General features: G+C 45.1%; 1 protein-coding gene across 1 annotated transcript in view; it reads left to right on the top strand.

Moving 5' to 3' along the window:
• LOC101038227 (heparan sulfate glucosamine 3-O-sulfotransferase 3B1) overlaps window positions 1–11,255 on the top strand; it is a 48,773-nt gene extending 37,518 nt beyond the window's left edge. The window contains exon 2 of the mRNA XM_010339872.3: window positions 7,172–11,255. Coding sequence (XP_010338174.2) covers window positions 7,172–7,790 — 619 coding nt within the window. The 3' untranslated portion in view covers window positions 7,791–11,255. The remainder of the gene's footprint in view (window positions 1–7,171) is intronic.
• Window positions 11,256–24,602: the final 13,347 nt, after the last annotated feature.

A 24,602-nucleotide genomic window follows, 5' to 3' on the forward strand; every position in this document is an offset into this window, starting at 1 on the left:
CAAGTTAAAAGCCTGAAATACTCCAAATCCTCCTGGTTCTCAGAATCATGCTTTATGGGCCAGTTTTTTGAGGCCCCTGGTGTTCCTGGAAGTTCATTGCGTTTGTCATCCCCAAACCTTAATAGGGTGACAAGTCTGCTTTACCCTTAGGTTTAATTGAAGAAATAGGATCTTTCCAGAGTTCTGTCACCCTGTGTTCATGTGGATCTGGCTAGCGTCTCCTAGGCTCGTCCCAAGGAATCCTTTTGCGAGCATTGTGTCTTCCTTAGCTTTGGACTGGAGATACTGTCTAGTCTACCCCCGTCAGCCTCACAAACATCTCCTAATGATATGTGCCAGGTTTATGTGCTTTTCAAAGAGATAGCCCTTCCTGCCCACGCGGTAAAGAGGGCAAGAAGAGGCGGGGCCGGGGTTGCTGGAGAGCAGGTGCTGTTGCAGTGACTGGTAATCGTCCAGGGTCCTTAGAACGCAGTTAACAATGGGAATAGGTAAACCAAAGAAACATTGTTTCAAAATGGGACACTTACTGGAACAATTATGATCGGCAGAGATCTGATTAGCACTGAAATACCTTCTATTAGGATACTAATCTCTGAATGAAAGAGAAAAATACAGGTATCTATTTAAAGAGGGGTCAGGTGTGTAGCTCTGCTTTTGTGTTCTAAATCATTTTAAGAAGCAAAGGAGGGTTAAGAGAGGATCCTCATGAACGGAAGGAGGCGCATCAGGAGACCTGACTGTAAGTCCCAATTCTCTGACCTGCAGCTGGTGACCCAGCTCCAAGCAAGTCACCCTCTCTCCTTTAGACTCAGTGTCTTCATTTGACTTGGAGATTACAGTAACTACTACAAAGGCGTTTTGCGAGGGATCAAATCAGATGACGTAGGGGAAAGTTCGTAAGCTCCAGGGCGGTATGTAATTATGAGCTCTGACTATCCCTTTGAGAAACTGGCTTTCATAATGAGCAACTCAATTAACCTGCATCATGTGCTCACTCTGGAGGCCAGCCTGGGGCTGGATAGGCCTCTGGGCTTGCTGGGATTGCCGGGATGGGCACGCAGATTCCATGTGAGAGGGTCTCACCCTCGGCCACATCCTCATCCTTTTTCCTCTGTCCCACTGTTGAGATCAGAGAGGTTTCTGAGAGTGAAGGCAAGAAAACGTGACCAGAGGAGGGGCAGAGGAGGGGAAGGTGTGCCTAGTTAGTGCATGGAAAGGACTTGAATCCAGGACTGGGCGGCGGTGGGGTGAGGCTGGCAGAAGAAGAGCAGCCAGAGGGGCATAGAGGGACCTGCCTGGATGGTTCCATGCCGGGAGCTGTTCGCCCACTTCTCAGGCTGTGCCGTGCTTCTCACTTGGTATGACAAAGGCTCTTTACTTGACCATCCTTGAGTCTGCCTCCTGAGCCTCCTAGGGCCACCCGTTCGTGTCCTTGCAATACCCAGTCTGAGCAAAGGCTCCTTGGAGTTTTTAGCACAAACTCCTCACCCCTGAACCTGATCAGGTTCCTCAGCCTCCACCATCCCCCAGGTGATGTCTGTTCACCTTGGCCTGTCTTCAGGGAGAGTCCTATTAGATCGATTCAGCCAGAATTCCCCTTACCCAGCATGGCTCCTCAGAGTAATTTTCTACCCACTGATCCGCACCCTGCTCCTTGACTACAAACCCCACTTGCCCATGCCAATCTCTCTCCCCTTCACTGCAAGACTCCATTGCAATGGATCTCTATACCTATCACAATGGTCCTGAATAAAGTCTTCACTACTATGATTTAACCATCATTAAGCTAGGCGCTGTGGCTCACACCTGTAATCCTAGCACTTTGGGAGGCCAAAGCAGTCGGATCACCTGAGGTCGGGAGTTTGAGACCAGCCTGACCAATATGGTTAATCCCCATCTCTACTAAAAAAATACAAAATTAGCCAGGCATGGTGGCGCATGTCTGTAATCCCAGCTACTCAGGAGGCTGAGGCAGGAGAATTACTTGAACCTGGGCGATGTAGGTTGTGATGAGCTAAGATTGTGCCATTGCACTCCAGCCTGGGCAACAAGAATGAAACTGTCTAAAACAAAAACACGCATCACTGAGTAATTATTTTCGGCTCACTGCAACCTCTACCTCCCAGGTTCAAGCGATTCTCCTGCCTCATCCTCCCGAGTAGCTGGGATTACAGGTGTGTGCCACCATGCTCAGCTAATTTTTGTATTTTTGGTAGAGACAGGGTTTATACATGTTGGCCAGGCTAGTCTCGAACTCCCGACCTCAAGTGATCCACCCACCTTGGCCTTTCAAAGTGCTGGGATTACAGGCATGAACCACCAATCCTGGCCAAGTAATTTTTTCTTTAATGGATGGATCCACAGGGGCATACGGGGGAGATGCCAGGGTCTGAGCCCAGTGCCCACTACCGATGTGCCCCTGGAAGCCTTTGGAGAGGGCACAGGAGGCATTTGCCAAAATGATAAATTCCATTGTGTATCTCACTTCTCAGCCAAACATGCCGAGGAGAGAGTGGCTCCAGAGCCTCCGCTGGACAAGGGCTTAGATGTCTCTCTCTCTCTCTCTCTCTTTTTTTTTTTCTTTTTTGAGACGGAGATTCTCTCTGCTGCCCAGGCTGGAATGCAGTAGCACGATCTCAGCTCACTGCAATCTCCGTTTCCCAGGTTCAAGCAATTCTTCTGCCTTAGCCTCCCAAGTAGCTGGGACTACAGGTGCCACCTTGCCCAGCTAATGTTTGTATTTTTAGTAGAGATGGGGTTTCACTATGTTGGCCAGGCTAGTCTCGATCTCTTGACCTCGTGATCCACCCGCCTTGGCCTCCCAATGTGCTGGGATTACAGGCGTGAGCCACCGCGCCTGGCCCTAGAAAGAAGTCTCTTCCCCTGGCTCCATTATTTTGACTATAATCTAAATAAATTCTGAGGCTCCTAGTGTGCTTTCTGACACATGCAGACAAACAGCAGACTGTCCTGGGGAGAGGGGCCCTTACATGGGTTGGGGGACCGGCCAGCAGGCAGTTGAGCACAGTAAATCTGCCCTTGGCTCAGGGAATCTTATGATTGATCTCTCATTTCCTTTATACTAGCTCTATTATGTGGTTTCTTTTCCACAATTGCCAATTTAGCATTCTGTGCAGCTACTGACAAGCCCTTCTTCAGGACCAGTGAGGAAATGCAGGCTGCAGAGTTCAGGGAGGGTAGTGGACCCCAGGAAGGCTGAGAGAGGAATCCAGCATTCCTGCACTTAGCCCCTTCCAGGAGCCAAATCTCCCTCATTGCCCCACTGTGGGGTAGAACTGAATGAGTGACGAGTCCCCTATGTGCAAACCTTGCTTCCTTACATCCTTGCCAAGATCCTGTCAACAGAAGATAATTGATAACATTTTCCTGACAGCCTACTAGGTACCAGGCTGGGTACCAAAGTTAGCTTTGCCGTTCCTTCAAAAGCCCTAAGAGGCAGACATCATCTGTTTTTTTTTTTATTTTTTATTTTTTTAAATTTTTCACTATTCGATGAGAAAACTGCAGCTTGGCCAAGTGAAGTGACGCGTCCCCGCGGATCATACACCTTAGTAAACGGAGGTGCTGAGAGTCAAACTTGGTGACCACGTTTGGTCCAAGCCATGTTAGGTCAGACTGACAGCGAGCAGGACCCTAAACTGCCTTCTCTGCAATGGCGCTGAGGAACGCTGGGGTTTGGTATTCCTTCCATCGTGGTGACGCTTTGATTCTGAATAGTAACCTCTTATAAACTGTCTAGTTGCAGATGGTTTAAGGCAGGGCAAAAAGGCCTTGGGCTTTGTCTGAATTGACCTGCTTTTTTAGTCAAATGCAACATAAGTTGCGAGCTGGGACTTCCTTTAATCCTCAATCACATTAGCCTCATGACACTGCTATATTAATGTAAGTGGTTAATGGACAAAGTGGGTCAATCCAGCTTTAAACCAGGGCTGACTCCAGTGCTGCTGAGGCAGCCTTCCTGAAGGGAAGAGCACTCGTCTGACTCCCTGTTGGCAGTCAGGAAGAAGTGCCCTCTCTCCAGGGAACTGCCTTTTCTGGCTCCCGTGATAAAGTTTCTATCGTTTCTGTAGCAGTACTAGAGAGGAGAATTGTGGTCTCAGGGGATTAAGATGCCTTGAAGCCTAGAATGCCTTACTGAGAGGTAAATATTTGGTCAAAAATAATGTGGAAGTTCTCTCTTTTTTTTTTTTTTTTTTTTACTTTTAATTCCTGTGGCTAGGCAGGAATCAATCAGAAAGCTCTATTCCACAGCAGGTAGCTAATAGATGATGTCGCACCTAATGTGGTGTCTAGAATAATTTAGCAGGCATCCAATAAATTATCTGACTTGTAAATAATAAGTTGTCTGACTGTAGATCTGTGACCAAAACTTAGTATCCATTTAGTTAATGCCTCCTTTTGATGTATGCACGCCAGTGCTTACACACATATGCTGAACTTTGGTCTTACCATATGTCATAAACTGTGTATTGAGCAACTTGATGATGATAATAACAGTAGTAGTGGCTGATATTTGTCAAGTATATTCCATATGTCAGGCATGTTCTAAGCCTATTATAATTATTAATTGTTTAATCCTCATTAAACTTCCATGAATAGGTATTGGTAGCTACATTTTTGTGGATGAGAAAAAGAAGCCCAGAAAAGTTAAATCATTCAAAGTGGCATAGCTTATAAGTGGTAGAGACAGGATTTAAACCCAGGCAGTCTGACTTTAGAGCCCAAATTCCTTAACTAATTTAAGGAGCTAATTTAAGCTAAACTGACTCAGCTTTATGAACTTCATTTAATTTTTTTCCTTTTTTTTTTTTGAGACAGGGTCTTGTTTTGTCGCCAGGTGTCAGGCTAGAGTGCAGTAGCGCAATCTCTGCTCACTGCAACCTCCGCCTCCCGGGTTCAAGCCATTCTCCTGCCTCAACCTCCCGTGTAGCTGGGATTACAGTCATGTGCCACCATGCCCAGCTAATTTTGTATTTTTGGTAGAGACGGGGTTTCACCACGTTGGTCAGGCTGGTCTCGAACTCCTGACCTCAGGTGATCCTGCCTTGGCCTCCCAAAGTGTTGGGATTACAGGCATTAGCCACTGCGCTCAGCCTTATTTTTAATAACAACTATATGAGGTAGGTGAGATTATTTGCACTTCACATATTATGATCCCGAGGCTCAGAGAGGTTAAGTAACTTGCCTCATACACACCTAATGAGTGGCAGGGAGGGATTCAACCCTAGGCCCATTCACACCAAAGCCCATACTCTTAACTCTTAATATGTTCATTCAGGACTTACCGATCAGCCAGACTACGTATCCATTCATATAGTTATTGGATGCTTGCTATCGTTCCAGACACTACGTTAGGTGCTAGGCATTTAACGGAGGATGAGACCACTACAGTCCCTGCCTTCATCTGGAAGTCTCTTGTTCCGGGAGACATCTCACCCAGCACTCTTTCTTTCCTTCCTTCCATTTCCCATCTCCTGAGGTGTAGCAGAACGTAAAATCTCTAGGCATTTTCTTTTGCATGGGAGCGTTTTTCTGTCCTGTTTCTTCCCAACACGGGTCGTCCTCCTTATCCAAAGCTGCCTTATTCCTTGTCTCCAGTCCTTCCCCCTCGCCCCTGCTTGCCTTGGTTGGTGCTGTTTCTACTTCCTAGAGCACTTTTCTATGGATTCACTTGAAAATATATGGAGTGGAGTTACAGGATCAACGGACCCCTCACATCTAGGTTCTGGACTCTCTGCCAAATATTTTACAGCAACAATTACATAGTCATATAGCAGAATCTATGTCGTAAGAAATTTTGCAACCTGTTTTATAATAGCTGGATTCGCGTGCCTTTTGACTTCATTTATTGTATCCAAGGTCTTACATCATGGATTTGTATAGTTAATGTGGTTGTGATTTATCCCCATAAAACTGCATTTTAGTACAAATACTGTATGTACCGTAGGTTGTAACTGTTGTCTACATGATTTTCTTGAAATTAATGCCACAACAGATATCTTATAAGTTGTTTTTCCTAATGGAATCCATTAGAACATTCCATTTCCTAGTTGTTTTCTGTTGTTTTTTGTTTTTTGTTTTGAGACGAAGTTTTGCTCTTTTTGGAGGCTGGCGTGTAATGGCGTGATCTCGGCTCACCGCAACCTCCGCCTCCCAGGTTCAAGCGATTCTCCTGCCTCAGCCTCCCGAGTATCTGGAATTACAGGCACAGCCAGCTAATTTTGTATTTTTTAAAGTAGAGACGGGTTTTCTCCATGTTGATCAGGCTGGTCTCGAACTCCTGACCTCAGGTGATCTGCCCTCCTTGGCCTTCCAAAGTGCTGGGATTACAGGCGTGAGCCACCGTGGCCAGCCTATTTGTTATTGTTGTTGTTTTATAATTTCAACTTTAATTCAGATTCGGGGATGCATGTACACATTTGTTACATGGATGTATTGCATGAGGCTGATGTTTGGGGCACGATTGATCCCATTACCCAGGTAATGAGCATTATTTTTGGAGGTTTCTAGAATTGTGTCTTGGGAATTTCCTTACCTGCACGTTTGTATCAGTTTACTTACTTGTTTCACTGGAGTTTTTTTGCTGCGGTGTCCTTTGTCGCTTTGTGGAGTAAAGGCTTTGTCAGCAGTCACTGTGATAAAGCTGGAACAGCTGGGCTGGGCCCGAGGGATGTTTTCCTTCCAGTGCCCACAGTACATTTGCCCGGGCTTGGTAAGTATGACAAGGCAAAATAGTGCCAGGACTCATGGACAGTGAAATCTCTGGCAGTCCTGGGTGCTGTATTTTTAGGAAAGGCATTTATCAGAGGCCACAGGTTTTTGTATTTTGGCAACAGATGCTTGGGGCAATCTGAAAGCTGAAAAAATAAGGGAAAGGTGATCCCCACAAGAAGATCTTAGAGAAACACGTAGCTTGCTTTTTCTACCTTGCGTGAAGGTGCCTTCATGTTTCCGGTAGATGGTATTTGCCCCCCAAACCAAATGTGATGCTAATGGACCTTTCAGCTCTAAAGTTCTGCTTGCATTCTTACATGTTTCTACCACTGCTTCCAGAAATAAGAAGGAGCTGGGATTTGAAGTGGTGACCTTGAGACGTGTGGCCAGAGAGGCCTCGCCTTCTGACCCCAGTCCGTTTGCTTGCTTTTCTCAGGGACCTGATGCCCAGAACCCTGGACGGGCAGATCACCATGGAGAAGACGCCCAGCTACTTCGTGACGCGGGAGGCGCCCGCGCGCATCTCGGCCATGTCCAAGGACACCAAGCTCATCGTGGTGGTGCGGGACCCGGTGACCAGGGCCATCTCGGACTACACGCAGACGCTGTCCAAGCGGCCCGACATCCCCACCTTCGAGAGCTTGACGTTCAAAAACAGGACGACGGGCCTCATCGACACGTCGTGGAGCGCCATCCAGATCGGCATCTACGCCAAGCACCTGGAGCACTGGCTGCGCCACTTCCCCATCCGCCAGATGCTCTTCGTGAGCGGCGAGCGGCTCATCAGCGACCCGGCCGGCGAGCTGGGCCGCGTGCAGGACTTCCTGGGCCTCAAGAGGATCATCACGGACAAGCACTTCTACTTCAACAAGACCAAGGGCTTCCCCTGCCTGAAGAAGGCGGAGGGCAGCAGCCGGCCCCACTGCCTGGGCAAGACCAAGGGCAGGACCCACCCCGAGATCGACCGCGAGGTGGTGCGCAGGCTGCGCGAGTTCTACCGGCCTTTCAACCTCAAGTTCTACCAGATGACCGGGCACGACTTCGGCTGGGATTGAACAGACCCGGGCCGTGTACCTTACTCACGTGGCTTATATATTGACAGAGATTATATGTATGTAAAATGTACAGAAATCTATTTTATAATAATTTATTTTTAATTCATAAGCAATTAATTCACTAAGCTGCCTAGCCACACTCTTTAGAGAGTTAGCTTCATAATCTGTTAACATTCCAAAGTGTTTAACTCTAATATTTTGGTCTATGCTTCACAATGGATGGTGCTTCCATTTTTTTATTTTCTTCTCCTCTACCTAGTATATTTAAAACGAAGAAAAGCACAACTTGAGATTTTTGTTGTTACGGGTATTCAGCCTTCAGTTGCTGTTTGAGTTCTTCGGTAGCTGCCTCCATGTCCTGTCTTGGGCCTTCCATTCCGGCTTCCCTGTCCCTTCGTGCCTGTGTACCTGTTAGGAATGCTGAGCTGCCTCAACAGGGCTGTAGGGCAGACCTCATGAAGCAGCCTCCTTCCAGATGTGGTGTCAGGTCGGGTGATGTTGCCTGAAAGCCACAGCACTAGGGTTCTCTTCCCATCTCCACTCAGCACATGGGGGAATCCCTCACTACCTTTACAGGGACATCCGAATCTTTTTAGAGTCAGAATACTAGGGTCCATTGACTTCAGCTTTTAATTTTGAAGGATGGCCCTGTATCCTCCTCTACCCCATGCCCTGGTTCATGAACCGGTTTGAAATGTATGCAGATTGTTGTTCCCTCTTTCCCAGGTCACATGTGTGAAATGCTGGGGTGCTGCCTTAGAAATCAAGGAGATCTCCTTTAATTTGCATGACATGGCACCATGCTGCGTTCTCCGGGCGGACAGTCATGCTTTAACACACCAAAGAATCCCATAAGCTAGCAGAGCCGCTGGCACAAACCGAGGGCACTGGGTGTCGAGACTCAGAGGGGTCAGCTGCGTCCCTCGGCATCAGTGCCTGCCAAGGTGCTGCTAGGTACAGAGCCAGCCAGTGTTGGGCAATAGGCTCACAGCCTCAATAGGGAGAAAAGACAAAGGCCCCCAGATGACAGGTAGCCTAGCAGAGGAAGGGAGTCTCACACCTCAGCTTAATGCATCTTTGGAATTCCTAGCTCATGTCAGAATGACATCTCTGAGTGATAATATGGTCAGTAGCCAGTGGCCAAACAGCAGGAACGAAGAGTGGCCCTTGTAAATACAGGTTGAAAAAGCTGGCCCCATGTTGCCTGTAAACGCTTGAGCCTGATGCTTGTACAGCTGTCCCTTGTTTTAGCCAGGTTTTACAGAAGGGTTGCCAGCACTGGCACTGCTGTGCAGAATGCTCTCCCCATGCCTCTCTGTTGATTTATAACAGTTGGGTTACCATATAGCAATATCATGGCAATTGAGTAGCCATATAGTAATATAGGGTCAGTTGGTTAAACATATAGTAATATCACATAATGACATGTCTAATTTAACCTCAGTTTTTTAAACCAGAATGCTTCTACTAGCATCAAATAATGGTGATTTCAGTTATACTTCCATCACGGAACATATGGGAAGATACACATATTGTCAAAATGGTTGGGATGGAATAGTTACAAAGGACACTTTTGTATGTTGTATGGGATCACCTGCCTCATAGTGTAAGAAACGAATGAAAGAGGAAAAGATCATTCATTTTTAGAAACTGATCAGAGATGTCACTGGTCTTTGAGTGGTATCTTGATAATCTGGTTTGTATTTGCCCAAAAGTTATAGCCTAAATCTAGCTAGCTTACAATTAGCATCCAAACTATCTTTGCTTAGGTTCGGTTTTGGAGGAAGCTCATCGGGGAATCTGTGGATTTCTTAGGTTCTCCCTGTTCTCTGATGTTATATCCATTTCATAGCTCCAGAAAGTAGCGTGGGACCTGCCCGTAGGAGAACACCATAATCATAGCATGGCTCTACCTTGTTGATGAATGGGTGTGAAAAACACCTGCATAAGGTACTAATTGGTTGTGTATTTTTTTCATTTATTTGAAATCAAACTGAGAACACCTCTTTTCAGTTACAGCGAAACATGGCTTGAAGTTAAAGGCAATATCCAAGTGCTTCACCTGGTCTTGCCCTGTCCACTTTCTGGCCACCCTGGTGGTCTGATATGGTTCTTGATGTGAAACTGCGGAATTATTCAAAGGACGGTATACAACAAAGCCATAGGAAAACATGCAGGAGCTTTCCCCGATGCCGGTCCCCGCCCTCCTTCCAAGCTGGACAATGTTTGATTAGGTTGTTTATTCCCTGCCTTAAAATAAAACTGAAACAGGACATTTTCTGGTAGAAGGAGGATCATTTAGTCATGAACGCTGAAGTGGGTCAAAATTCTATTCTGGGTCAAATCCTTGAATTCAAACAGATGTCCATAATTAGTACTGATGGAAGAGGGCAAGTTTTTCTATGAAAGACAAATAAATCAATGTGCATCTCTTCATAAGGGTCTGATGGCTTAGAGCTCCTGACAGATTTGGACGCAGCAGTTTCTGCCAGAACTTGAACCCCATCGTGTGATGGTTATTACAAAACCCTCATGTCTTCCCCCTGTAGAAGTTAGGCACCATGAAAACGTAAGCCTTAGATTTCTTCCTGTTCTAGCAATCTGCAAGACCACCAAACTTAACTTTTTAGCTGCCCAAAAACAAACACCCTTTTCTGTTTTGGCATTTTGTCCTGGGACGTGCTTTGGGCTTCCTCCAATTTACAGGAAAAGTTCTGATATTCACTCATTGGAGTACTTCTTTTTTTTTCTTTCTGCTTTTGGTTTCTTTTCTCATTTAAAAACAAACAAAAAGGTCAACAACAACAACAACAACGACAAAAACTAGGAGGTTTTTATTGTTTCTATCTATTTCATGTTTTCTTTGCAGTGTTTGAACATTAGTCTGTTAACTTAGTAGGTGGTACCTGGAAAGGTATTTTAAGTATAGTGACTGTTTAACAAATGCTTCATTGGATGATGGAGGAGGAGAAATTGTTTTCTTCCCAGGATTCTCTTTGGAGATCATTTAAAGTGACAGATACATTTTAGACATTCAGAGAAACAGTTTCAGATCCTGCCAGGATATTTTTGTAAAAAAGGAAAATGGAAGGTTCCAGTAAACTAGAAACAGTACGTATCTAAGATGCTGACCCAGAAGCTAATGTGATTTTTCTTTTCGGCTTATCAAGAGGATGGCCAATCAAACTTAAAGGTGTGGTTAGATGTTTTTTCACTTTTGTGACATTAATTTATGACTGAGTTTCATTCAACCCAGTAATCTAAAATACTGTGCAAATTCCAGCAGTATGTATTCTATAACTTGGATGTTAGAATAGCCAATATGTACAAAAAAAATTGAATCAAGTATTTTGTCCTATGTATAACACAAATTAATTTTACACAGAGAAAGATGTTTCTAGGAAAATGAAATTCTGGTAATTCATACTATTTCTTTGTATGAACAAATAAAATATATTTTGCCAACATGTGGGTACCTTTATGTCTTCTTATTACAGAAGGACAAGGTAGCAATATTTTATTCAATAATCCCATGTGTGCGTGTGCATGTACACACACACACACACACACACACACACACAGTCATTCTGAGGGCATGCTGATCTTTCAGATTTTGTTTATTTGTTTATTTTATTTTTTTGAGATGGATTTTTGCTCGTTGTCCAGCCTAGAATGCAATGGTACAGTCTCGGCTCACCACAACCTCCACCTCCCAGGTTCAAGCGATTCTCCTGCCTCAGCCTCCCTAGTAGGTGGGATTACAGGCATGCACCGCCACACCAGGCTAATTTTGTATTTTTCGGAGAGACAAGAATTCACCATGTTGGTCAGGTTGGTCTCGAACTCCTGACCTCAGGTGATCCGCCTGCCTCGGCCTCCCAAAATGCTGGGATTACGGGCGTGAGCCACCACGACTGGTGATCTTTCAGATTTTAGAGTCCAATCCAATATCCAACGAATCCACAAACATTTAAGGTGGTTTTTCAAAAATATATAAATGAAGACAAGATCAGTGAGGGGCTGGTGTGCCCTGGTGGAGCCCCCTGCAGCCCCCAGGAATTGCTATCCATTAAACAGGATTCCAAGAAAACTGAAGCCACTGCCTGCCCCAGCCTTTCCGTGCCACAGGTTCATGCTAGGCTGAGTGTGCGTGGGCAGCCACATGTCACACAACAGGTGCAATGTGAGCACGACATCTACGGCTGTGTGGGTTTTGATAACAGGTGCCTTCCCTTCTCACTTTTACAGTGTTCTCCTGTTAGGTGGAGATCCTTTTCTGCAAGACAGAAGCAGAAAGTACTCAGATGAGGCAGCATTTTTTGTGTCTTTAATCCATCTCAGACTACCTTCTGCTTACTTTTGACCTGGCATACCATCTGTGCAATCAGTATCTGCTACTTTAACCATTTGATTCACTCTCTGATTTTACTTAACTTTAAAAGGAAACATATTTTAAGTGAAAAGCTATGAGTCTTGGCATCAAGAGGAGATAATCATTTTAAAAAGGCACAGTGAAAGCAAAGCAATGCTGTTCACGTCTAGCCAGATAGTATCACTAAAGCCGCACTGGCTTTACCTTAGGCGCACTCACTGCTCCTGGCAAAGATTCTGCTGTTCAAGACAGGCACGTAAGAGAGACTGCATCTTGCCATGAAGAATAAATGGGACTTGGTGAAGGAATGACCTACTCAATGTTATTTATTGTTAAGCTATTTATTGTTAAGTCTAAAATATGGGTGCCCACCCCTCCACCCCCAAATCATCTCTGGTAGTTCTCTTAGTTTTCTGCCCTTTTGGAAAATAACTCTGGCTCACACTAAGAAAATGCCTTGGAGAGGCATGGATTTGAAAATCAGTGGCTGGGCACGGTAGCTCACGCCTGTAATCCCAGCACTTTGGGTGGCCAAGGCAGGTAGATCACAAGGTCAGGAGTTCAAGACCACCTTGGCCAAGATGGTCAAACCCCATCTCTACTAAAAATACAAAAAATTAGCTGGGCGTGGGGGCATGTGCCAAAATCCCAGCTACTTGGGAGGCTGAGGCAGAGAATTGCTTAAACCCAGGAGGCAGAGGTTACAGTGAGCTGAGATGGCACCATCGCACTCCAGCCTGGGCGACAGAGTGAGACTCTGTCTCAAAAAAAAGAAAGAAAGAAGAAAAAATTAGTCTAGCATTTTGGGAAAGCAGTGGAAAGAAAACCCTGACTTAACTAGAACAGGGTGTAAGTTCATCAGTCAGGAAAAAAGCCTTACTTAGGATTTGGTTTTCAACAGCTAGCATTCTATGGAAACCAGTTTCTTCAAAGCTAGAAATTCGCCACCCAGTGAAACAGGGTGTGAGATACAAGTTTTGACTTGACTTTGCACCCCATCTCATCAATTTTATGCTTTTTCTACAGAAAGCTAATAAAATGAACCTAAAATTGACTAATTAACCTGAGGACACAGTTTACAGCAGTGATCACCAAGCTTGGGCAAATTTTCAAATGACCTGAAGAAACCTCAAGAGATTCCAAAGCCTGGTTGGGCATGGTAGCACATGCAAGTACTCAGGACCTTCAGATTATGAGACTGACGCACTGCCCACTGCACTAAGAGGGCCTCTAGGTGCATGCAAGTAATACCAGCATTTTGGGAGGCCAAGGTGGGTGGATGGCTTGAGCCCAGGCGTTCCAGACCAGCCTGGGCAATATGGCAAAACCTCATCTCTACAAAAAATACAAAAACCAGCCCAGTGTGGTGGCACACCTGTGGTCCCAGCTATCTGAGAGGCTGAGGCACTCACTCAAGTCCTGGAAGTCAAGGCTGCAGTGAGCCATGATCTTACCACTGAACTCCAGCCAGGGTAATAGAGGGAGACCCTATCACAAAAAAAGGCAAAAAAAAAAAAAAAAAAAAAAAAAAAAAAAAAAAATCTGAAGCCCGAACACAGTTCAGATCAATTACATTTAGAATCCCTAGGGGCTGAGGTCCTAATATGGGTGTATTTAAAAAGCTCCCCGAGAGATGCTAATGTGTATACAAGGTTAAAAGCCGTTAGTCTGGAGTGATTTTCCAAGTGTGGTCCCTGAATCACAAAGCATCAGATAGAAACTTGGTAGACACGCAGATTTCTAGTCCCTCCTCAGACTTACTGAATGAGAAACATGGTTAACAAGCAATCTAGGTACAGGTATTGATCGACTTACAACCTATACAATTTACGACCATTCGACTTTGCGACCACAATCACTAGCCGCGACTGCTCGGCGTCTGGCAGCGCAAACCTTGCCCAGCCGGGTGTATGACAGTGCGGACCAGCTTCTGGCAGCACTACCATCTCTGCGTGCACCATTTCAACTGTACATATAGCCTACTCAACTTACGACCAAATCGTATTACGACCCTTCTGCGGTCCCGACCGTGGTCGTAAGTCGAGCACTGCCTGTAATTCTGACTTATACCCAGTTTGAGAACCACCCAGCAAGAACATAGGCTTCCTATCTTTTTAAAATTAGAGAGCTTGGACTCTTGATGAGAGCTGTTTTCCTCTGTATTAAGCTTCCACCAGTAAGGTCAGTTATGAAGCTATCTCTCCATATAACTGGAGACCCCCTTTAACGAAACTCCTACATAGTTTCTGTTGCAGGGTTTCAAATAGTTCCAAGGCTGCTGGGCCCTCTTTTATCAGTCAGCCCCCACCTGTTATCTATAATATGTTTCTGGAAATGCCTTAATGTAGAATGATAGACTTGTATATCATAAGGCATTTCTTTTAAGAGAGCTAAGAATCTTTTAAATCCCTAATTTCACCTCACCTAGATTCAACCTCCAACAATGTATTCCCAATGTTTTGTACATGATTAACCATTATTTCTTCTTATCCTTCACAACTGAACACACAGTTGGCTACTGAAAACACACTGACTGCCCATTCAAGGTCAGAGATGTAGCCTGGCCATCTGGCCACCTTATTCTCAATTATAACAAGCTCACGTAAGCCTACAGTTCTATCATTAGCATCTAGTTTCGTTTTTCCATTCACTTACTATCATGTGCAAAAGATGATTAAATAATCATCTTATTGCACAAAGGCAGTTGTAATTACATATCTGTGGTCTCACAGGTAGCCTTCTCCAGTTGAGAGTTTAGGAAGTTTTGCTTCTACCCAACAGTCTTTTGGTGGTTTTTTTTGTTTGTTTGTTTGTTTGTTTTTTGAGACACACTCTCACTCTGTTGCCCATGCCAGAGTACAGTGGCATGATCTTGGCTCACTGCAACCTCCACCTCCCGGGTTCAAGCAATTCTCCTAACTCAGCCTCCCAAGTAGCTGGGATTACAGGCTCATGCCACCACACCCAGCTATTTTTTGTGTGTATTTTTAGAAGATGGGGTTTCACAGTGTTAGCAAGGACAGTCTCGAACTCCTGACCTCACGATTCGCCTGCCTCGGCCTCCCAAAGTGCTGGGATTATAGGCATGGACCACTGCACCGCTCCCCAACAGACTTTTTAAATGGCTTAAGGACCTCAATGCGTCAGGTCTCCTGAAAACGGTGCCTATAAGGAATTGAAGTTTCTTTCCCTGGACCTGACTTTATACCTCCGAGAAGGTGTTGAGGCTCCTTTACATCTTCTCTGTTGAGCCTCAGCACCTTCTGCTCTGGTGGCTCCTGAGATATGAAGAAGCTGTTTATAATTCCTCATTTGTTAAGAAATCCTGACCTCAAAACATCCAAGCCTTGCATGCTTTCTGTTCCCATGCATTCGAAAAGAGAAGAGAGGGGCACGAAGCCTCCTTTGGAAGCAGTAAACAACAGGAAGCCAGAGCTTCTGAGGAAGGGAGGCGTCAGAGGAAAGGGATGTCCAGAGAAGTGTACTTTGCATAGGATATTCCCTGTGAATTGCAACACGAAGAAGCTGAAGTCAGAGGTCAATTCATGCATCCAACATTATTTACCAAGTGTCTACGGCTGCTGGGGACATCACTCTAAACAAGACACACTTCCTGCTTTAAGGAATTTGCATTCCATGGGAGAGCTGAAGGACATGCAACCACAATGCAGTGTGACAAGGACCCTGATGAGTGCCATGGGGGACAGGAGCGGGGTGAGGGCATGTGGTAGAGGGAGGGCCGAACCTATAAATCTGGTAAGATGCAGCCATGTGGTGGGAGGCAGAGGCAGAGGGAATTATCACAGGCAGAGAGCTAGACGTGAAAAAAACACTGTCTGTAGGAAACTGCAAACTATTCAGCAGGGAAGTAGGCTGGAGTGGGTGGTGGAAGGGGTTTGGACAGCTCTGGAGAGGATAAACTGAAGACTGTATTGCAGGCAAAGTAAGAGCAATCTGGCTGCTTCCGAGCTCCCAACTCCTTTCTCCAGCTGCCCACCTGACATCTCTATTTGGATGCCTCCAGAAGCATCTGAAACATAAACATGCCCTGAACTGAACTCTCGGTTCTCCTTCCTAAACCTTCGCTAATCTCTCCTTCCGGGAGTGCTCAAGCTAGAAAACCTGGAGTCAGTTTTGACGTCTTTTTCTCCTGCATACTTCACATCCCATCCATCACTAAGTGCTAGCAAGATGACTTCCAGAAAATTTCTCAAATCCCTCCACTTCTGTTTATCTCCTCTGACACTATCAACCTCCCTAAGCTATGGTTCTATACACTGAGCCACTGCGTAGCTTTTCCCCTGGCTCCTGTGATGTCCTCCTCCTCCTCCTCCAATCAAGTTCGTTCACAAGAGCTGGAGGGATCTTTTAAAATCTCAGTTGGACTGTGTACTCTTGCTGTCAGCCCTTACATAGCCTCCAATTATGTTTCAGATAAATATCAACTCCTTAATGTGTCTGGGAAGGCTTGACTAAGGCTCATTGTATACTTATGCCTCCTTGTTCCCCCTGCTCCAGCCACATCCTCTCTTTCAGCTCCTGGAAAGAGCCAGGTTTCCTTGGTAGATGCATTTCTTCTAGCTCCTCGCCTGGCTAACTTATACTTTCCTTTCAGATCTTGACACCCCCCACCCTCCGCCAATAATTTTCTCAGTGAGGACATCTTTAACTTCCTATATTAGACTGCTACCCCAATGAACCCTGCCTTGTGGCATTCAAACCCTTGGGTAACCCTGTCCAACAGTGATTTAGTTGCTGGACTTGTAACAGAAGACAACGGAAACACTTCTGAGCCCATTCCTGGACAAGCCATTCATTGGCCTGCCCACTTCTGCTTCCTCTCTTCCAATGCACCTTTTCAAAAGCCAGCTTCTATGCTTTAAGAAGCTCAAACTACATAGAGAGACCACCTGTAGGCATCTTGGCCAACAGTATCAGTTGAGCTCCCAGCTGGCAGCCAGCATCAACTGCTGCCACTTTAATCATCCCTCTTGGGTGTCCCAGCCCTGTTGAGCCCCAGCTGATGGCAATTCCGTCATATGGAACAGAAGAACTGCGCAGCTGACCCCAGGAAACCAAAAAAATCAAGAGAGATCATCACTGATTTTTCTTATAAGCCACTCAGTTTTGGGGCATTTTGAAATTCAAATAATAGATCACTGGAACAATCCCCAGTCAAATTAACTTCTGCTCTTTTTATTTTAGCTCAGAAAATCCAATCCCCTTTCCTCATAGTAATTGTCACATTTGCAGTTACGTATATAGTTGTGTGTTTGCTTGCTGTCTTTCTCCAGCACTAGTCTGCAATTTCCATGACAGAAGAGATATGGCTTCTTATTCACCAGCAAGGTATTTTCAGTTGCACCTGAGAGTTGGTTAATTATCTGTTGAATGAAAGAATAAGGCATTTAGATTATATCCTGAGGGGAAAGGGATAAGACTTTTAAACAGATGAGTGATAAGATAGTTTTATACAAAAGGAAAAAAAAAGTATTATTTGGACAGCTAGCTTTTAATGAAGGCAGAATACTTCTACGAGAGCTTTCCTCATGGTTAAGAAACAAGATCAGGCCAGGCGAGGTGGCTCATGCCTATAATCCCAGCACTTTGGGAGGCCGTCAGGTAGGTCATGAGGTCAAGAGATCGAGACCATCCTGGTCAACATGGTGAAACCTTGTCTCTACTAAAAATACAAAAATTAGCTGGACCTGGTGGCCTGTGCCTGTTGTCCCAGCTACTCGGGAGGCTGAGGCAGGAGAATTTGCTTGAACCCAGGAGGCAGAGGTTGTGGTGAGCCGAGATTGCGCCACTGCACTCCAGCCTGGGTAATAAGAGTGAAACTCCGTCTCAAAAAAAAAAAAAAAAAGAAAGAAAGAAAGAAAGAAAGAAAGAAAAGAAAGAAAGAAACAAGATCATTGGGGTTTGAAATGAGAAGACTGCTCACAGTTTGGGTGAGAGAGGACAAGACAGAGAGAGGTTAAAAGGGTACTAAAAATAATGTAAAATATGACTTGCTTGAGCAGAAAAAAAAAGTAAATTAAGGGATTTTCATTTTCTTGTGATGAACTCTGGAGATGGGCATTTAGGGAGGGAGCTTCTGGCAGCCCCGGGCATTCCTTGGCTTGTGGCAGCAAAGCCTCAGCCTCTGCCTCTGTGGTCACATGACTGCCTTCCCTCTGTGTCTGTGTCTGTGTCTTCACTTGGCATTTTCCTCTGCTGGGCTGTGCCCAAATTCCCCTCTTCTTATAAGGATGCCAATCACATTGGACACCTAATGACCTCATTTTAACTTGATTACATCTGGAAAGATCCTATTTCCAAATAAGCTCACATTCACAGGTACTGGGGGTTAGCACTTCATTGTATCTTCCCGGTTACAATTCAACCCATAACAGTCTGACACCTAAGTTAAGTTGTTATTGGGGGGTGCTCTGATTCCACTCTGATACGAAACCCCAAAGTCTTTCTTAATTGCTACAGGCTTTGTGGATATCGACAGTGGAATATTGGAGACCTTGGCTCTGCTCTTGGGAAATGAAGAGAATTGCGTAAGAGAGGGAATTGATCCATCACAATGGAACTCTAGGAAATGCGAGCCTCCGCAGCGAAAGATAAGCAGGGCCTTCCCGTGGTTCTGCTCTAGTTATTTTATTTGGTTATGAAAGAAAAGCATGAAATCGGAAGGCGATGGAATTTAAGAAAAACCCAAGTTACTATCAGATCAGCACTTTTAAAAGATGGTGTTGGCCACTGGGGAGAATAGATTGGAAGAATTAGGAGGCCAGACAAGGGGTCCTTGGAGGCAGCAGCCGTAGCGGCCCAGATGGACAATGATGGTGACCAGGACTATGGCAATATTTTGGAGATGGCGGAAGTCAATGAGTTTGGGAACCATAGACAGCAAACTGAAGGCATTTAGGGAGTAAGGAGGCACAAAGGAGGTCTGTGTTAAACACTTGGTGAACATCAGTGCTAAAACTTTGACGGGAAATTTAATTGGGGGAACACATTGTGGCAGGAATGTAGACTATAACATTACTCACTTAAGAATGAGGGATGGCCGGGCGCGGTGGCTCACGCCTGTAATCCCTGCGTTTGGGGAGGCCGAGGCAGGTGGATCACGAGGTCAGGAGTTCGAGATCAGCCTGCCCAACATAGTGAAACCCCATTTCTACTAAAAATAAAAAAAATTTGCTGGGTGTGGTGGCACGTGCCTGTAGTCCAGCTATTCGGGAGGCTGACACAGTAGAATCGCTTGCACCCAGGAGCCAGAGGTTGCAGTGAGCCGAGATCACACCATTGCACTCCAGCCTGGGCAACAGAGTGAGACTCCGTCTCAAAAAAAAAAAAAAAAAAAAAAAAAAAAGAATGAGGGCCTAGACAGGGTGGTGGCTGGAAAGGGTTCCGACATGCTGACTAACCCTTGCTTTTCTAGTTGGTTTGCTTTCCCAACGTTCTAACATGGGCACTGTCAGACTGGATGAGGTCCTTAAGTATCTGGGAACCCAGAAAATCAGGCTGAACTTTTAGAAGTCACAGAAAATTTTGGTCGAACTGACTCGGGGGAAAAAATTGTATTATTTTATTAAGTTTCAAAAATGATCATTTGTTATACAATTTTATTCTGATGTTGGGTCAATTTAGCTTTTTCTTCTTAATGATCCATGGACCAGAAAATATATAAACATTGATAACTTGCTCCATAGTTGCAGAACATTCTCATTTGAGGTGTTTATTCCTCAGTGATTTTGGGATCCTATAGATCTAGGCATTAGTACAACATTGAAGCAATGTATTACGTGGGGTGTTGTATTAGGCAAAGTTCTCCAGAAAAACAGAACCAACAGGGTATACACACACACCACACACACACACACACACGGTTATTATACGGATTGCGTGACATGATTATAGTAGCCACGAAGTTCTGTCATCTACTGCCTGTAAACAGGAGAACCAGGAGAGTTGCTGGTATAATTCGGTCTGACTCTGAGGCCTGAGAATCCATATCTCCAATGCTTAAGAGCAGGAGAAGCTGGATGTCTCCCAGTTCAAGAAGGGTGAGAAAATTCACGCTTCCTCCACCTTTTCGTGCCATTAGCCTGTCAGTGGATTGATGCCCACTCATATTGGTGAAGGCAGATCTTCTTCGCTCAGCCTACTGATTTAGGGGACAATCGTCCAGAAAGGGGGTCACAGACACACCAGAAATAATGTTGTCCCAGCTATTTTGGCATCCCTTTGCCAGCTATCTGAGCATCCCTTAGCTTGGTCAAATTCACACATAAAATTCATCATCACGGACATCAGGTGATTTGAATTGGCGATTGGTGACATGGTATAGTGCAGTTCTTCGTTACTTTTTTTTTTTTTTTTTTTTTTTTTGAGATGGAGTCTTGCTCTGTCACCCAGGCTACAGTGCAGTGGCATGTTCTCAACTCACTGCAACTTCCGCTTCCCAGGTTCAAGCAATTCTCCTGCCTCAGCCTCCCGAGTAGCTGGGATTACAGGCACCTGCAACGGCACCCAGCTATTTTTTTTTTCCCTGTATTTTTAGTAGAGATGGGCTTTCACCATCTTGACCAGGCTCATCTCGAACTCCCAACATCACGATCCACCCACCTATGCCTCCCAGAGTTTATCTTTAATTTAACCTTTTTTATAACATGGTGATTTTAAGGCATCTAGTTGATACTCATTAAAATCTGTCAAGCTCTTTCAATGAGATGGACTATCTTTTCTGTATCCATATGTATGTATGAGTAAAGAGCTCTATCTGAAGCCTGCAAGTGCCATTTAAAAAATATGAATGTAAGCCAGGAGCAGTGGCTCACGCCTGTAATCCCAGCACTTTGGGAGGCCGAGACAGGTGGATCACGAGGTCAAGAGATCGAGACCACCCTGGTCAATATGGTGAAACCCTGTCTCTACTAAAAAAATACAAAAAATTAGCTGGGCATGGTAGCACATGCCTGTAATCCCAGCTACTCAGGAGGCTGAGGCAGGAGAATTGCCTGAACCCAGGAGGCGGAGGTTACGGTGAGCCGAGATCGCGCCATTGCACTCCAGCCTGGGTAACAAGAGCGAAACTCCGTCTCAAAAAAAAAAAAAAAAAAAAAAAAATGTAGGTGTTCATCTGAGTCTTTGTCTTCGGCCCAAATGACCCTTTACTTATGTCATGTTGGGGGCCTGAAAGTTGGTTCTGTGAAGAAATAGGAGAAAGGGAATCCCATAAGGATGAGATCTATGCACAGTCTAAGAGCAGGGGACTCTTCTTGCTTTAGTTCCTCCAACTTGAGATTCTCACACCTTCTACCCACAGGCACAGTCCCTTCCTCTCCAGATTTGAAGCTCTGTACCATCATTACTAGTTCCGTTGCCTTGGGAAAATTCCTGAAGCTCTCTGAACCCGAGATTCCTTAACAGTAGCTTGGAGTCCATAATACTGGCCTAACGAGTATAAAACGATTAAAAAAGATTTCATCTGCAAAACGCTTCCTGTACCATCTGGCACATAGTTAATATTTGATAAACATTGCTTTCCTTCATTCACTCCTCTTGAGTTCATTTTGATCAGGGAGGAATGAATATTAAAAGCCCAGGGTTCATTTTTGGTAGTACCCAAACACAGTCCCATTTTTATAAACATGGTGTTTGATGCTGCAGGTTAAGTCCTTCCAAGCCCAGTAACGTCAGAGTTGTGGATGTTCCTTCTGCCCTTATGCCATTGGCTCAGACAATATGAATGGGATTCTGCCTCTGTTTACCTGCTTTAGGATTTTTCCTGTTTCCTCTGGAATTAGAGACTTCCTGGACTTCAATCTGTTTGGGTCCCTAAGGCCCTGGGCGACTCTCATGCCCTCTCTGGTCTCTGTTCCTCCCTCCACAGACGTGGGTTTGAGCCCAGCTCCGAACAGCCAGTTGGTACTTTTCAATCCTCATCCTGCTGCCTGTCAGCTTTGTGCATTCTGAGCCATCTGTTCTCCATGCAAAGCCCCTCTTGGGGATTAAACCCCTGTGAGTGTTGGCGAGGCACTGCCCCACAGTGGCACCAGGAGGCCGGCTCTTGGCCACCAGGTGGGTTTCCCCAGCCTACACACCCCACGCCATGTACCCTTAGCATCTCTCATTTCTCCGCTCCCCTCCCACCACTGAGAGGATGGTGGGGATGTCCTGGGCAGGAAGATCACACAGTCACCCAGGTATGAAGAGATGATGAACCTGGGGACTCCATCTGTGCCTTTGAAAGAGAGATTGTAGTTGTTACATCTGAGCTCATGGAGGAAGAACGAGGGGCCATGTGACTAATAAGAGGCAATCTGATCTCTCACAAGCAACAGACTCTCTTTTACCCTGCAAAAGGAAACACTTACAGTTAGCTCCTCTCCTGCTGCCTCCCTGACGTGCAATTTTGTTTCCTTCACCAGCCTCTGGCTGAAGCCCTGACCCTTCCCCACCTTTCTCCATGTCCCTCCCTCCTTTTGCAGCCCAGCTCAAATTCTGTTTCATTTTCGAATTCATTTTTGGAGACTGAAGTACACATGTTGACATCTCCTTGTTTTCAGCATCTATTGCTTATTTTCCCTATTGTGTACTCTTCAGCATGTTGCAATTGTGTTCCTCAGAGTTCTCCAGAGAAACAGAACCTGCAGAATTCACATGGATACACGGAGTGGTTGGCTCATGTGAATCATGTGAATATGCAGGCTGAGAAGTCTCACGGTCTATGCTCTGTAAGCTGGAGACCCGGGAAAGTCAGTGGTGTGGTTCCAGTTCAAACCCTGAAGGCCTAACAGCCAGGGGAGACGTTAACACTCAGGTACGAGTCTGAGTCCAAAGGCCCAAGACCTGGGAGGATTGAGATCTGAAGGCAGAAGGAGATGGATGGTCCAGCTCAAACACAGAGCAAATTCTCTCTTCTCTGCTGTTTTGTTCTATTTCATCCTCAATGTATTGGACGATGCCCACTTACATTGGGGAGGGTGAATCTTCTTGACGCAATTGGTGGATTCAAATGCCAATCTCTTTCAGATACAACATCACAGACACACCCAGAAATAATGTTCACCAGCTATCTGGGCATCCCTCAGCCTGGCGAGGTTGACACATAATATCAACCATTACAGTAATGCCACACTATTGCCTGCTCTCTGACTGTATCCATTCGTCTGTTCTCTCAGACACTTTCATCCACCAAGGGATCTCACAGGCCTCCTTGGGTCTGTCAAGATTCGAATCCTATCACCTTGGTCTCCCTGTCTCCCCAGCCCTGATTCTACCTTGTCACAGAGTGCAAACTGGGATATTTCTGATCTGCTGTCAAAAATCTTCTCGGGTGGGTCCCATCCCACCACTTGCAGAAACCAGTCTTACACTACACATCTTTTGATTCTCAGGATACAGCGTGTGCCTTCACAACTCCTTGCTCTGCATGAACAATTTCCTCTTTCTGAAATTCTTTCCCCCATGAACTTTCATTCTCTGCTCATTTCTGTTTTCTTCTTTTCCCACATTGTAAAATTTGTGAAATATACATGCAGACAAACGCATTCGACATTTGTAGACAGTTTAACAATTGTCTAATTTATATGGATCCAGGTGCGGAAACAGCCCATCATCGACACCCAGAAGCCCTCTGCTTACTCCTCACTCATGTTTTTCCTCTCTACTTCCCTAGTGGTTACCATTATCCTAACAAGTATGATCATTATTTTATGATTTTCTTGAGTTTTGTCCCTTCTAATATGGATTCCTAGACACTGATTAGTTTTGTCTGCTTTTTAACTTTATGTAACTGCAATAATATTCTTTCTAAAAATTCATATTATATATATATATATATATATATTTTAAGAGACCAGGTCTTGCTCTGACACCCAGATTGTAGTGCAGTGGCATGATCATGGCTCACTACAGTCTTGAACTCTTGGACTCAAGCAGTCCTTCCACTTTGGCCTCTGGAGTAGCCGGGACTACAGGTATGTGCCACCATGCTGGGCTAATTTTTATTTTTATAGAGATCTCACCATGTTGCCCCGGCTACAGTCCTATTCTTTTATATCTGCTTTCTTCACTCAACCGTCTGCGTGTTGAGTACGTAGGTGGTGTTCTTTCCTCTTCTCTCCTGTATAGCTCTGTATTCCGTGAAGAAACCATATTTGATGGCTCCACATCACTGTTCATGGACATCTGAGGTTTTCCTTTGATTTATTCTTCTTCATCGTGTTTTTCAGCCATTAAGCACATTGTTTAAAGTTCATCTTCCTCCAACTGAATGTAAACTGCCGGAGAGAAAGATTGCTTTCTTGTCCAGTACTGGGTCCCCAGAACCTACGCAGTGACGCATATAGTCGGCACTCACTGTATGTGTTGAAAGTATGAATGTTTACTTGACAAGCATTTCCTGGTTATTTGAAGCATTCCTCAAGTGTTTCCTTCTG

Source organism: Saimiri boliviensis, chromosome 17, assembly GCF_048565385.1.
Source record: "Saimiri boliviensis isolate mSaiBol1 chromosome 17, mSaiBol1.pri, whole genome shotgun sequence".
In the NCBI taxonomy this organism is placed as follows: Eukaryota; Metazoa; Chordata; class Mammalia; order Primates; family Cebidae; genus Saimiri; species Saimiri boliviensis.